Source organism: Mustelus asterias, chromosome 1, assembly GCF_964213995.1.
Source record: "Mustelus asterias chromosome 1, sMusAst1.hap1.1, whole genome shotgun sequence".
Classification (NCBI taxonomy): Eukaryota; Metazoa; Chordata; class Chondrichthyes; order Carcharhiniformes; family Triakidae; genus Mustelus; species Mustelus asterias.
Window position 1 is genome coordinate 9,534,032 of NC_135801.1, and position 13,536 is coordinate 9,547,567.

Consider the following 13,536-nt stretch of genomic DNA (forward strand, 5'->3'; position numbering starts at 1 on the left):
CTGGAAATGTTATTTCAAATTAAAAGCACATGAGCTGGTAGGAGGACACAAATAAATGGTTCAAACAACATTCGGCCGTTGAGTGGCTTCCTGGCTTCAACTGGAATCGGGACACATTTCTTCCTCACTGTATCCTTGAAACACCCTCCTGTTTCTGAAGAAAACTTAAGAACCTGCTTACACAAATGCACGGGACAGTTGGGAATGAATGCTGCCTTGGCACTGCAGTGGCCTTCCAAGGCTTTAATTCTAATTCCCTGTCCTGAACTTAGAGTCATAGAGGTTTACAGCACGGAAACAGGCCCTTCGGCCCAACTTGTCCATGTCACCCTTTTATTTTTATAACCACTAAGCTAATCCCAATTGCCCGCGTTTGGCCCATAATCTTACCCATCTAACTGTCTAAACGCTTTTTAAAACACAAAATTGTACCCATCTCTACTACTACCTCTGGCAGCTTGTTCCAGACACTCACCACCCTCTGTGTGAAAGAATTGTCTCTCTGGGCCCTTTTGTATCTCTCTCTTCTCATGTTAAACCTATGTCCTCTAGTTTTAGACTCCCCTACCTTTGGGAAAATGACTATCTCGCTGATCTATGCCTCTCATTATTTTATAGACCTCTATAAGATCACCCCTCAGCCTTCTACACTCCAGGGAAAAAAGTCCCAGTCTATCCAGCCTCTCCCTATAACACAAACCATCAAGTCCCAGTAGCACCCTAGTAAATCTTTTCTGCACTCTTTCTCGTTTAGTAATGTCCTTTCGATAATGAGGTGACCAGAACTGTACACAGTATTCCAAGTGTGGCCTTACCAATGTCTGGTACAATTTCAACAAGACATCCCAAGTCCTGTATTCAATGTTCTGACCAATGAAACCAAGCATGCCGAATGACTTTTTCACCACTCTGTCCACTTGTGACTCCACTTTCAAGGAGCTATGAACCTGTACCCCTAGATCTCTTTGTTCTGTAACTCTCCCCAAACACCCTACCATTAAGTGAGTAAGTTAATCTAAAGATGCTACACTTCAGGTACAGATTCATAAGAGGAATCGTTACATCATTTTGGCGGGCACTGTGGAAAAAGTGTTGTGATCATCGCCATGTTATTGGAATGAGGAACCTCTCCTCCCCCTCCTCCCAATTCAACAAAACTCGATGTATCCTATGTTTGTGGCAATGTTCCAGGGAAGCCTGACACAAGCTGGAGGAGTAGCACCCCATCTTCTGATTGGGCACATTACACCCCTTGGGATTCAACACGGAGTTTGGCAGTTTTAGATTATGACCTTTCTCCTTATTTAAGCCCCTTATTTTAAATATCCCATCCATGTATTGCCTCAATGCGATCCTCCCTCCCACACCAGGCCTTCAGTTCTTAAAGCTGCGACTTTTTGTTGTATTCTCTCACAGCTACACTTCAATATCTAACACATTCTCCCTCTCTGCAGTTCTGACAAACAGCCAAAAGGACTAAAAGTGTTAACGTTGCTTGCTCACCTTACAGATGCTGCCAGACCTGCTGAGCTTTTCCAGCATGCTCTGCTCTTGATCTTATACATGAATATTTTCTGCATGCAAATCATAGAATCTTACAATGCAGAAGGAGGCCATTCAGCCCATCAAGTCTGCACTGACCAGAGGGTGGTGATGGTCTGGAATGCATTGCCCGGGAGGGTGGTAGAGGCGGGTTGCCTCACATCCTTTAAAAAGTATCTGGATGAGCACTTGGCACATCATAACATTCAGGGCTATGGGCTAAGGACTAATAGATGGGATTACAGAATCATAGAATCCTACAGTGCAAAAGGAGGCCATCCGGCGCATCAAGTCTGCACCGACCACAATCTCACCCAGGCCCTATCCCCACATACTTACCCATGCTAGTGGCCCCCAACACTTTAGTATGGCCAATCCACCTAACTTGCACATCTTTGGACTGTGGGAGGAAACCGGAGCAGCCAGATGAAACCCACGCAGACACGGGGAGAATGTGCAAACTCTACAAGTGACCCAAGCCAGGAATTGAACCCAGGTCCCTGGCGCTGTGAGGCAGAAGTGCTGACCACTGTGCCGATGTTGGTAGCACATGGCGCAGATTCTGATACGAATGCACTTTGTTAAGCAATGCAACCTTTACAATGCAGCTGAATGTTGCAGATCAGGACAATGGAATTAAGTGTGGGAGGGGTAAACCAGAATCAACAAATGCATGGTTATCACAGGTAGCCTCATGTCACGTTCCCTTATCAGGTTATTTTACATGTAATTAGGATGATTCTACTGTCATGCCAAAGACTGAGGTAGGCTCCTATGATTTGGTTTTAAGGTATACCTAATTGATGGACAAGGTGATGCTCTTATACATCAGAGCCCCAGTTTTAGTTGAATGAAGTGTAGTCACCCTTGTAAAGTCAGAAAGGTGACCACAACCAATTTGCCGCCAGCGAAGTTCAGAGACAGCAATGAGGTGATGACCGGGTAACCTGTTTTGCTTGGTGCTACATTTTTTGGTTGGGACAGGTGTTATATACAGGAAAACTCCTCTGCTCCTTTTTCAGCAGTGACATGAGACCTTTGGCCTCCATCTGAGAGCGTGGATAGGGCCGCGGTCTCACGTCTTACCTGAAATTCTCCGGTCCCGCTGCAGTGGACGGAGAATTGGCTGAGCGTCAAATTCTCCATCCTTGCTTGGAGCAGCGGCGGGGTGAGAACAGCCGGAAAATTCCAGTCGACATCTCCGACAGTGCAGGACTCAGTACTGGAATATCAGTCTAGAATCATGTGCTCAAGTCTCTGGAGGTGAGACTGAAACCCGCAACCTTTCAGGCTCAGAGACAAGGGTATTACCAACGAAGAGAAGGCTTATACCTATTGGAGCTCTTTGGAGTATAGTGCATGTATGAGACTTCAACAGAGAGAAACACATTGAGTATGTGCAACTTATGGATTCATACTGAGACAGAAAATCGTTGAATAAAATGATTTTTTCTTTAATATCTTTTACAACCTCTCATTATACAAATGAAAACGTCATCCAACATTAAAGTCAAGAAATTAATGGTGGGTGGGGCAAATTTTGAGAACCTCACACCCAGAGAGAAATTCTGAAGGAAATCTCGGAGATAGAAAATCACGGTATCCACTTTCTAAACTCACTTAAAGGACTGGATGATGATGCCTTCAGGAAGTAATCTCTCCACGCTCAATGGCCAGGTGCTGATAATGCTTGATGTACACCACTCTCCTCTTGCAATTCTATGCTCAAAGCTGTACTGAGACTCCAGTCCATGGCATTGTTCAGCAGAATGTTGCTATAAGTCCAAAGAACTCTCTGGTGAATATCAACGGGAGATGTTAGAATTTGTTTTCCAATTCACAGAAGAAAGATTCACTATTATGTAGGGGGACAACTTGTCTGTTTCTATATGGGGCATTCCGGTATTTACCCAGACTGTCCATTGTCTGGGGAGGCGATGACCTAGTGGTATTATCACTAGACTATAAATCCAGATACTCAGCTGATGTTTTGGGAACCTGGATTTGAATCCCATCACGGTAGCTGGTGAAATCTGAATTCAATCAAAAATATCTGGAATTAAGAATCTAGTGATGACCATGAAACCATTGGCGATTGTCGGAAAAACCCATCTGGTTCATTAATGTCCTTTAGGGAAGGAAATCTGCCGTCCTTACCTGGTCTGGCCTACATGTGGCTCCAGAGCCACAGCAATGTGGTTGACTCTCAACTGCCCTCCAAGGGCAACTAGGGATGGACAATAAATGCTGGCCAGCCAGCGACGCCCATGTCCCACGAATGAATTTTTAAAAATGTCTTTATACCCGATATTTTTATCCTGGGGTCCATAATAATGTAAACTTTACTGGAGGACTGTCTATTATACCTGATGTGACCATTATGCCACAGTGAAGCAGTGGCAGATCCGGCCTGTGCTTATTCCATTCCTAATTCTTTTGCCCAGTCAAGGGAGGGAGGGGGGGGGGGGGGGGGGTGTAATGGGGAGGGTGTAATGAGGAGGGTGTAATGAGGAGGGTGTAACGGTAACGTAATCGGACTAGTAATCCAGAGACCCAGTCTAACTAAATTCAATTAATAAACCTGGAATTATAAAACTAGTCTCAGTGAACAGAAACCTGAACTGGATTAGCCATATAAATACGCCGGCAACAAGAGCAAGTCAGAGGCTGGGAATCTTGCAGTGAGTGACTAACCTCCTGACTTCCCAAAGCCTGTCCAGCATTTACAAGGTACAAGTCAGGAGTGTGATGGAATACTCTCCACTTGCCTGGATGAGTGCAGCTCCAACAACACTCAAGAAGCTCGACATCACCCAGAACAAAGTCGCCTGCTTGATTGGCACCCCATCCACAAACATCCACTCCCTCCACCACCGACACACAGTGGCACCAGTGTATACCATCTACAAGATGCACTGCAGGAACTCACTGAGGCTCCTCAGACAGCACCTTCCAAATCCATGATTGCTACCATCTTGAAAGACAAGAGCAACAGATGCCTGGGAACAGCACCACCTGCAATTTCCCCTCCAGACCACTCTTCATCCTGACTTGGTCATGTATCGCTGTCCCTTCATTGTCACTGGGCCAAATCCTGCAACTTCCTCCCTAACAGCGCGGTGGGCGTATCTACACCACACAGACAGAAGCAGTTCCAGAAAGCAGCGCATCACCACCATCTCAAGGGCAATTAGGGATAGGCAACAAATGTTGGCCTTGCCTGCAATGTCCACAACCCATGAAAGAATAAATAGATGAAAAAATACATAAATATATAAATAGTTGTGAGCTGCAAACAGGCTTGTGTCTGAGAGGCCCTGGATATGGTGCAGATCACAGGTAACGATATCTTTCTCCCGGTGCCTCAATGTTGCTGGGATGGTGTTTAAAGTTTACTTATTAATGTTGCAAGTATGCTTACATGAAGCTACTGTGAAAATCCCCAAGTCGCCACAATTCGGCACCTGTTCGGGTACACTGAGGGAGAATTTAGCTTGGCTAATGCACCCTAACCAGCACGTCTTTCAGACTGTGGGAGGAAACCGGAGCACCCAGAGGAAACTCACAGACACAGGGAGAGCGTGCAGACTCCGCATAGACAGTGACCCGAGCCAGGAAACACACCCGGGTCCCTGGCACTGTGAGGCAGCAGTGCCAACCACTGTGCCATCATGCCATGATGTTGAGCATTCTCAGCCACCAGCAATGGCCATCCTATTACAGAGTGGTGGTAGGGAGGCAAAATTAAACATGTGATAGCTATTTAGGTTGATTGGCCAGGTTAAAAATTGCCCCTTAGAGTCCTGGGATGCGTAGGTTAGAGGGATTAGCGGGTAAATATGTGGGGGTAGGGCCTGGGTGGGATTGTGGTCGGTGCAGACTCGATGGGCCGAATGGCCTCCTTCTGCACTGTAGGGTTTCTATGATTTCTATGATTTCTATTTGCAAAGAAGGGATAGAAGATGATGTGGGAAAAGGGCAGGTCAGTCAGTTGGGTGTAGCTGACATAGACTCAATACCTTTTAATATTAAAAGGGCTCCTGATGACTCATTCAAAATCTTTAACCCCGCCCCAGTCGCTTCAGCAAAGCTCCTGCTTTGCACATGTGAATTACTGCCGCTACCTTGACTGGACTTTCAGGATTATACAGAGGTAAAATCAACCATTGATTCCCGCATTATTGAAGAAAATTATAGTCTGGTCAGTCTGACTTCAGTGGTGGGCAAATGACAGGAAACAATTCTGAGGGACAGGATAAACTGTCACTTAGAATGGCATGGATTGATCAGGGGTAGTTAGCATGATTTTGTTGAGGGAAAATTGTGTCTTACTAACTTAATAGACTTTTGCCAGGCAGTAACAAGGAGGATTGATGAGGGTAGTGCAGCGGATGTTGTCCACATGGTTTTTGGTAAGGCATTTTACAAGTTCCCATATGGCAGGCTGGTCAGAAAGATGAGAGCTCATGGGATACAGGGGAAGGAGGCAGGTTGGATCCAGAATTGGCTCAGTGACAGGAAACAAAGGGTGATGGTCAATGGATGATTTTGCAAATAGAAAACAGTTTCCATGACACTGCAGAGGGTTCAGTCTCGGGGCCCTTGCAGTTGGTTATATTTATTAATGATTTAGAATTAAATGTGGGAAGCATGATTGGAAACTTTGCAGATAATGTTCATGCAGTTGATAGTGGCGAGGGTAGCTGTTACTCCGGAATGATATCAGTGCTTTGGTTGAGTGGGTGGAGAAGTGGCAAATAAAATTTAATCCAGAAAAAAAGTGAGGTGATGCATTTGGGGAGGGCAAACAAAGCAAGGGAAGACTCAACAAATGGGAACATATTGAGGGGGGATTGAGGATGTGAGAAACCTTACAGTGCATGTCCACAGGTCCTGGAAGGTGGCAGGACAGGTGGACAAGAAAATATACGGAATGCTTTCCTTTCTTGAGTGAGGTATTGAATATAAAGCAGGGATGTAATGGTGGAACTGTGTAAAACACTGGTTAGACCACAGCTGGAATTTTGTGTACAGTTCTGGTCACCACATTGCAGGAAGGACATAATTGCTCTGGATATAGAGCAGAGGAGAGTTACAAGAATGTTGCCAGGGCTTGAAAGCTCCCGGGCTCAATTCCGGCCTTGGGTCACTGTCTGTGTGGAGTTTGCACGTTCTCCCCGTGTCTGCGTGGGTTTTCTCCGGGTGCTCCGGTTTCCTCCCATAGTGCAGGTTAAGTTGATTGGTCATGCTAAATTGCCATTAAATGCCCAAAGAAGTGTAGCTTATGGGGATTAGCCATGATTAGCCAATGTGTGGGGTTATGGCAATGCTCTGTCGGAGAGTTTGTGTAGACTCAATGGGCCAAATGGCCTCCTTCTTCACTGTAGGGATTCTATGACCTGGGTTCAAATCCCACCACGGCAGATGGTGAAATCTGAATTCAATAAATATCTGAAATTAAAAGTATAATGCTGACCATGAAACCCTTGTCATAAAAACTCATCTGGTTCACTCTGTCTTTTAGGAAATTGCCATTCTTCCCTGGTCAGGCCTACCTATGACTCCTGACCCACAGCTATGTGGTTGATTCTTAAATGTCCTCTGAAGTGGCCTGGCAAGCCACTCAGTTCAAGTACAATTGAGGATGGGACACCCACATCTCATGAATATGTCTTCAATCAGGGTCTTAAGAAACAAAAAGCTGCCTTTATTCACTCAATTGTGAATGAATTTCTTGAATCTATGTGTAGGAATTAGTTGAGAAAAATGGTCCATTACTGCTTTGTACTTGTCTGTAGGCATGTCTTTTTTTATGACATTATTGTTCTCCATTATGAATATCTACCACTCAGTCAGTACCTGTCGCCTCACTTGGATAAAGCATTGGCTCTTCAGAGATGGGAGCAGAGACGCAAGTGCTCTTCATACATTATGTTCACTCTCAACAGGTAGAAGATAAATTATAATTGGAACAGGAGCGGCTCACTCAGTGGTTTGGGAATCAGTAAAACATGAACAGATGTCCCCCCCCCCTCGCTGGACTTACTCCATTTGGCTGGAGGTGTTGGAAAACAAGGGAATTCAGTAAATCATGGAGAAGTAAGTTAAAAATGCTGAGAAAGTGCTTAAGTTATCATGACTTCTATTAAAGATAGAGCAGTACTGTAATTTACAGAAGGGAATTTGTAAAGATTAACTTTCGCTATTGATACTTCATGTTGATTTAGGTTTCTGAAATAATTTCATGCTATTAAAACACAAACTCACTCAAAGGAAGTTGTGTCGGCAGAACTGGAATATTGCAAGTTGGCTGCTTTCACTTTATGGCTCAATCCACTGTCATGTTGTTTGGTTTCACTGATCAGAACATTGATGTGGAGATGCCGGCATTGGACTGGGGTAAACACAGTAAGAAGTTTAACAACACCAGGTTAAAGTCCAACTGGTTTATTTGGTAGCAAAAGCCATACAAGCTTTCGGAGCTCCAAGCCCCTTCTTCAGGTGAGTGGGAATTCTGTTCACAAACAGGGCATATAAAGACACAAACTCAATTTACAGAATAATGGTTGGAATGCGAATACTTACAGCTAATCAAGTCTTTAAGATACAAACAATGTGAGTGGAGAGAGCATCAAGACAGGCTAAAGAGATGTGTATTGTCTCCAGACAGGACAGCCAGTGAGACTCTGCAGGTCCAGGCAAGCTTTGGGGATTACAGATAGTGTGACATGAACCCAGTATCCCGGTTGAGGCCGCCCTCATGTGTGCGGAACTTGGCTATCAGTTTCTGCTCAGCGACTCTGCGCCGTCGTGTGTCGTGAAGGCCTCCTTGGAGAACGCTTACCCGAATATCAGAGGCCGAATGCCCGTGACCGCTGAAGTGTTCCCCAACAGGAAGAGAACAGTCTTGCCTGGTGATTGTCGAGCGGTGTTCAATCCGTTGTCGCTCGACAATCACCAGGCAAGACTGTTCTCTTCCTGTTGGGGAACACTTCAGCGGTCACGGGCATTCGGCCTCTGATATTCGGGTAAGCGTTCTCCAAGGCGGCCTTCACGACACACAACGGCGCAGAGTCGCTGAGCAGAAACTGATAGCCAAGTTCCGCACACATGAGGACGGCCTCAACCAGGATACTGGGTTCATGTCACACTATCTGTAATCCCCAAAGCTTGCCTGGACTTGCAGAGTCTCACTGGCTGTCCTGTCTGGAGACAATACATATCTCTTTAGCCTGTCTTGATGCTCTCTCCACTCACATTGTCTGTATCTTAAAGACTTGATTAGTTGTAAGTATTCGCATTCCAACCATTATTCTGTAAATTGAGTTTGTGTCTTTATATGCCCTGTTTGTGAATAGAATTCCCACTCACCTGAAGAAGGGGCTTAAGGCTCTGAAAGCTTGTGTAGCTTTTGCTACCAAATAAACCTGTTGGACTTTAACCTGGTGTTGTTAAACTTCTTACAGAACATTGAACACAGGAGTTGGGACATCTTGTTGAAGTTGTACAAGACATTAGTAAGGCTACACTTGGAATACTGTGTACAGTTCTGGTCACCCTGTTATAGAAATGATATTATTAAACTAGAGAGAGTGCAGAAAAGATTTACTAGGATGCTACCCGGACTTGATGGTTTGAGTTATAAGGAGAGGCTGGATAGACTGGGACTTTTTTCTTTGGAGCGTAGGAGAAATAGGGATGATCTTACAGAAGTCTATAAAATAATGAAGGGCATAGATCAGCTAGATAGTCAACATTTTTTCCCAAAGGTAGGGGAGTCTAAAACTAGATGACTTAGATTTAAGGTGAGAGGGGAGAGATACAAAAGGGTCCAGAGGGGCAATCTTTTCACACAGAGGGTGATGAGTGTCTGGAACAAGCTACCAGAGGTAGTCGGAGAGGCAAGTACAATATTTAAAAAGCATTCAGACAGCTGCATGGGTAAGATGGGTATAAAGGGATAAGGGCCAAATGCGGGCAATTGCAATTAGCTGAGTGGTAAAAAGAAAGGGCGGCATGGACAAGTCGGGCCCAAGAGCCTGTTTCCATGCTGTAAACCTATGACTATAGCTGGGTGTGATCATTGTGAATTCTTTACAGAAGATGATAGTAAGTACCTTACTTTGTCCCTCAGTATTGTATACTGCACACTACTTTGATCCGATAGTCTTGAAATTCCTGGAGTCTCCTGGCAGGGAAGACAGGATCAGTTCCACTCTGAGGAGTTGCAGAAATTTGGCCCAGAAAGTTAGTATTCCGCTGGCACGTTGAACTCGAATGGGAAACGCCATGGGTAGATCTTCTGCCTACCTTCCCACATCAGTGGGAAATGTCTGTGGTAGTTTGTGAGATGCCCTCAAGCAAATTCCACCCATTATTCCCTCATGCGAGGGGCAATAAATACGGGTCTAGCCAGCGACCCCTACATCCTTTTAAAAATGAAACTCATACAATCTCAGAATTGGCATGAGCCATTTGGAGAACCTGAGAACACTTTAAAATTTTTACCAAGGAAAGGCTATCTCTCCTAGAGGGTATCTGTTATCTGGTTCAAGAGGGTTTCCATGCAACATTCGGAGCAGTTTAAAAATTTTGACAATTACTGCAGTTCTTTCCGTCGAAACAGGGGTGGCACGGTAGCACAGTGGTTAGCACAGCTGCCTCACAGCGCCAGGGACCCGGGTTCGATTCCAACCTTGGGTCGCTGTCTGTGTGGAGTTTGCACATTCTCCCCGTGTCTGCGTGGGTCTCCTGCGAGTGCTCCGGTTTCCTCCCACAGTCCAAAGATGCCTGCTTCAGGTCGATTGGCCATGATAAATTAACCCTAGTGTCAGGGGGATTTGCAGGGTAAATACGGGGATAGGGCCTGGGTGGGATTGCTGGGTTGGTGCAGGCTTGATGGGCCAAATGGCCTCCTTCTCCACTGTCGGGATTCTGTGATTTCCCAAAAGGAAGGTTAGACTTACTTTAGATGATACAGTGAAGATTCACTGGGTTGAGAGGTTCATCCTCGAATGAGGGGCGGAGTAAACTGACGACTGCATCCTGGGCCTGGGTAAACCATTCAGATAGAGGCTCAAATGTTTTCACAACAGCCATTCAGCACTTAACAGGTTTCTCTTTCATACAGAGGAGTCTAAAAATTATCCATTGAGATTCTATGCTTGAGACTGATGTTCTCTGATGTTCTGCGTCACAGTACATATTCTGTGATGTTCTATGTCACAGTTTTGCATCCTGCAAGGTTCCATGTCACAGTTTAGTATCCTGTGAGATTATCTACAATTAACAGTCAGTAAGCGATCCGCTCGATTTCACATCACTTAGTAACCAAAGAAAGACTTGCCACTCGCTCACCATCTTTTCCTGCAATCTGGGTCACATCTGTCTTCTCAAGGTTCTGCTTCCAAGGCAGGCACAGTTTAATTGCTGAAAGGGTTTCTTTAAATTTAACAGCACATCGATGTTAGGTGAAAAGGTTAAAATCTGAGGTGTAATTAGCCACAAGCTTTCAGCGGTGATGTTGATTCACTGACGCTTCTGTCCCCAGATGTATCCTATTATTGGCTTCTTTCTGAAATTTGTTGCTTTAGGGATTTACACGTCCACCTTATGATAAGCTAGTGCACTTGTACAATGATCGTGTTTGTAATGACTGCAGTCAGACCATCGAGGTTGGCCTACTGGAATATGAACTCCCTGATTAAGGAGTCCATCTACAGGTCCAGGCAATGGGTGACCGAGGGGGGGTCGTCCAACCTGACTGTCTGCTCCTCTACTGTGGCTACCTTCGCGGCTGGGTTTCCCTGGAAAGGGAGCATGCGGTGTCCGAGGGCACCGTTAATGCCTTCCGTGTCCGCTGGGCACCGCAGGGACTGGGGTGCATTATTGACTCCTTTAATCACATTTTAATTTGATGTTTTAAGTTTCCTTTCCGCTTTGTCTTTTGTCTCGGGCGCTTCCCGCCCTTTTGGGAGCTGTCCCTTTTGAGTTGTCCCTAAGTTAATTTGATTGGCATCAAAAGATGTCCCTGATTAAGGAGTCAATTGATGGGCCAATTTTCCTTGTATTTAACTGGGAATGTCAGTTCCTCTGGCACTACAAGATAGACTGCTGACTGATAGCACTCTGTGTACTGTGGTCAGAATTGTAAATCAAGAGATTTTGGTGAAAGGACTTCTGCCTCTGAAGACTTATTAGCATTCTCTATCTGAGGGAAGCTGAACACAGTGTGGATGGTGTTTGCTTTGATGAGTGCTTTGCACAGCAGTATCATGCAAAGCTCCCTGAGGCAACCACAGCAATCCATCTTGCATACCCACTTTTCTCTGAATTTGGTCTCTTCACCTGTTATCGTTTGGCTCAGTGTAATCTTTAGATGCAGCGGGTGGAATTAATCCAACCAGCCCCCGGTGGGTTTGGTGGTGGACGGACACCGTGACTCTGGCAGGAGCCAAGAAGTCGGAAACCCGCGGCACAAAACCACGTTGGAATTCATTGGCAGGTTAATGGCGGGTTGGTCTTCCCCTGACTGGTGGCGTGCACACCATTGCATCTCATGATGCCCACTGGCATCCCATCCGGCCATTCAATCTTGCGTCATGCCAACGGGAATTTACATTAGCATCAAATCCGCTTGCTAACGAGTGGCGGGCACAAGGCAGTCCTCAGTTCACCAGAGTCTCTGGGGTGAGGGCAACAACTTTCTGCCATTGTGCCGCACTGCTCCTGATGTGCTGTTCACCACTCTGCCGGGGCAGGCCGGTTCCTGCCTCCATCTCCATGTCGACCTGGTCTTCATGGACAGCACCGTGTTGGTGGACCCACTGTGTCACCATGTCAGATCAGTAAAAGACCTGGAGTTGGGGAGTACAGAGGTCTCCTTTCCCCGTCACCAAACATTAGTGTCTATCTGGACAGCACTGTGCTGTGAGACTCATGCAGCCATTGCAGTAAAGGTCCAAAGTTTGACTGGGGTGGAATATGATGTGAGATGGGGGGGGTGAGGGGGGTGTGGCCTAATGAAGACAAAAGGGGCAATGTGCAAGGAGGGCTGTCTGGAGGGGGGAGGGCTCATGATGGCAGGCAGAGAGGCACGGAAGTAGATGAAGAAAATGAACAAGGGAAGGCAGAGCGAAGACCAGGGACTGGAAGTTGGACCTTGACAAGGCTGCCTGAAAAGCTCACAACAAGGCAGTCAAAGGGATACAAGTTTAAAGTTTATAAGTTTAAAGTTTATTTATTCGTGGCACAAGTAGTTTTACATTAACACTGCAATAAAGCTGCTGTGAAAATCCCCTAGTTGCCACACTCTGGTGCCTGTTCAGGTACACTGAGGGAGAATTTAGCATGGCCAATGCACCTAACCAGCATTTCAGAATGTGGGAGGAAACGGGAGCACCCGGAGGAAAATCCACACAGACATGGGGAGAATGTGCAGACTCTACACAGTCAGGGCCCAAGTCGGGAATCGAACCCAGGTCCCTGGCGCTGTGAGGCAGTGTGCTAACCACTGTGCCACCGTGCTGCCCTTGTTTACTGGAAAGGGATGGATGAAGACTCCAGAGGCGGTGGGTGGAGTTCCAAGTGGAGCATGGGCATCTCGCAGGTAGTGGGCTTAGGGGGGAGGGTGTTTGAATCAAGGTACAGACTCTTCTTGAGGCTGCTAGCCTTTTCACTCTGGATTACTGACATTCTACACCATCTGGTGAGTACAGATGGGCAGGAGAGAGTGAGATGAGTGTGCTGGACGGGTATTTAAATATGGCACTGGGATCATCAAACCTGTTAGCCAAGGGCCGGCAGATGACCAAGAAAAACTCTAGTACATCGATAGTGGTGAGTTCGTCTCTGTCTAATTACACTTCATATTTAACCTTTCCGTCCCACAATGTTATAGTGTCAACAAACCCCCAGAAACGCTTCCAGCAATTCAATCCTTTTCTGCCCAAAAGCATCACAACTAAGGTTGTGAACTATCGTTCTATGGTCTAT

General features: G+C 46.0%; 1 protein-coding gene across 4 annotated transcripts in view; it reads right to left on the minus strand.

The window, feature by feature from the left end:
- Positions 1-13,536, minus strand: part of ccser1 (coiled-coil serine-rich protein 1) — a 1,298,783-nt gene that overhangs the window by 423,862 nt on the left and 861,385 nt on the right. The window contains exon 10 of one of the 4 annotated variants that reach the window (XM_078209027.1): positions 2,972-3,337. The exons of the other annotated variants lie outside the window; for them this stretch is intronic. Coding sequence (XP_078065153.1) covers positions 3,209-3,337 — 129 coding nt within the window. The 3' untranslated portion in view covers positions 2,972-3,208. Of the gene's footprint in view, positions 1-2,971; positions 3,338-13,536 lie in introns of those variants that run through there. 4 annotated transcript variants of the gene reach the window in all.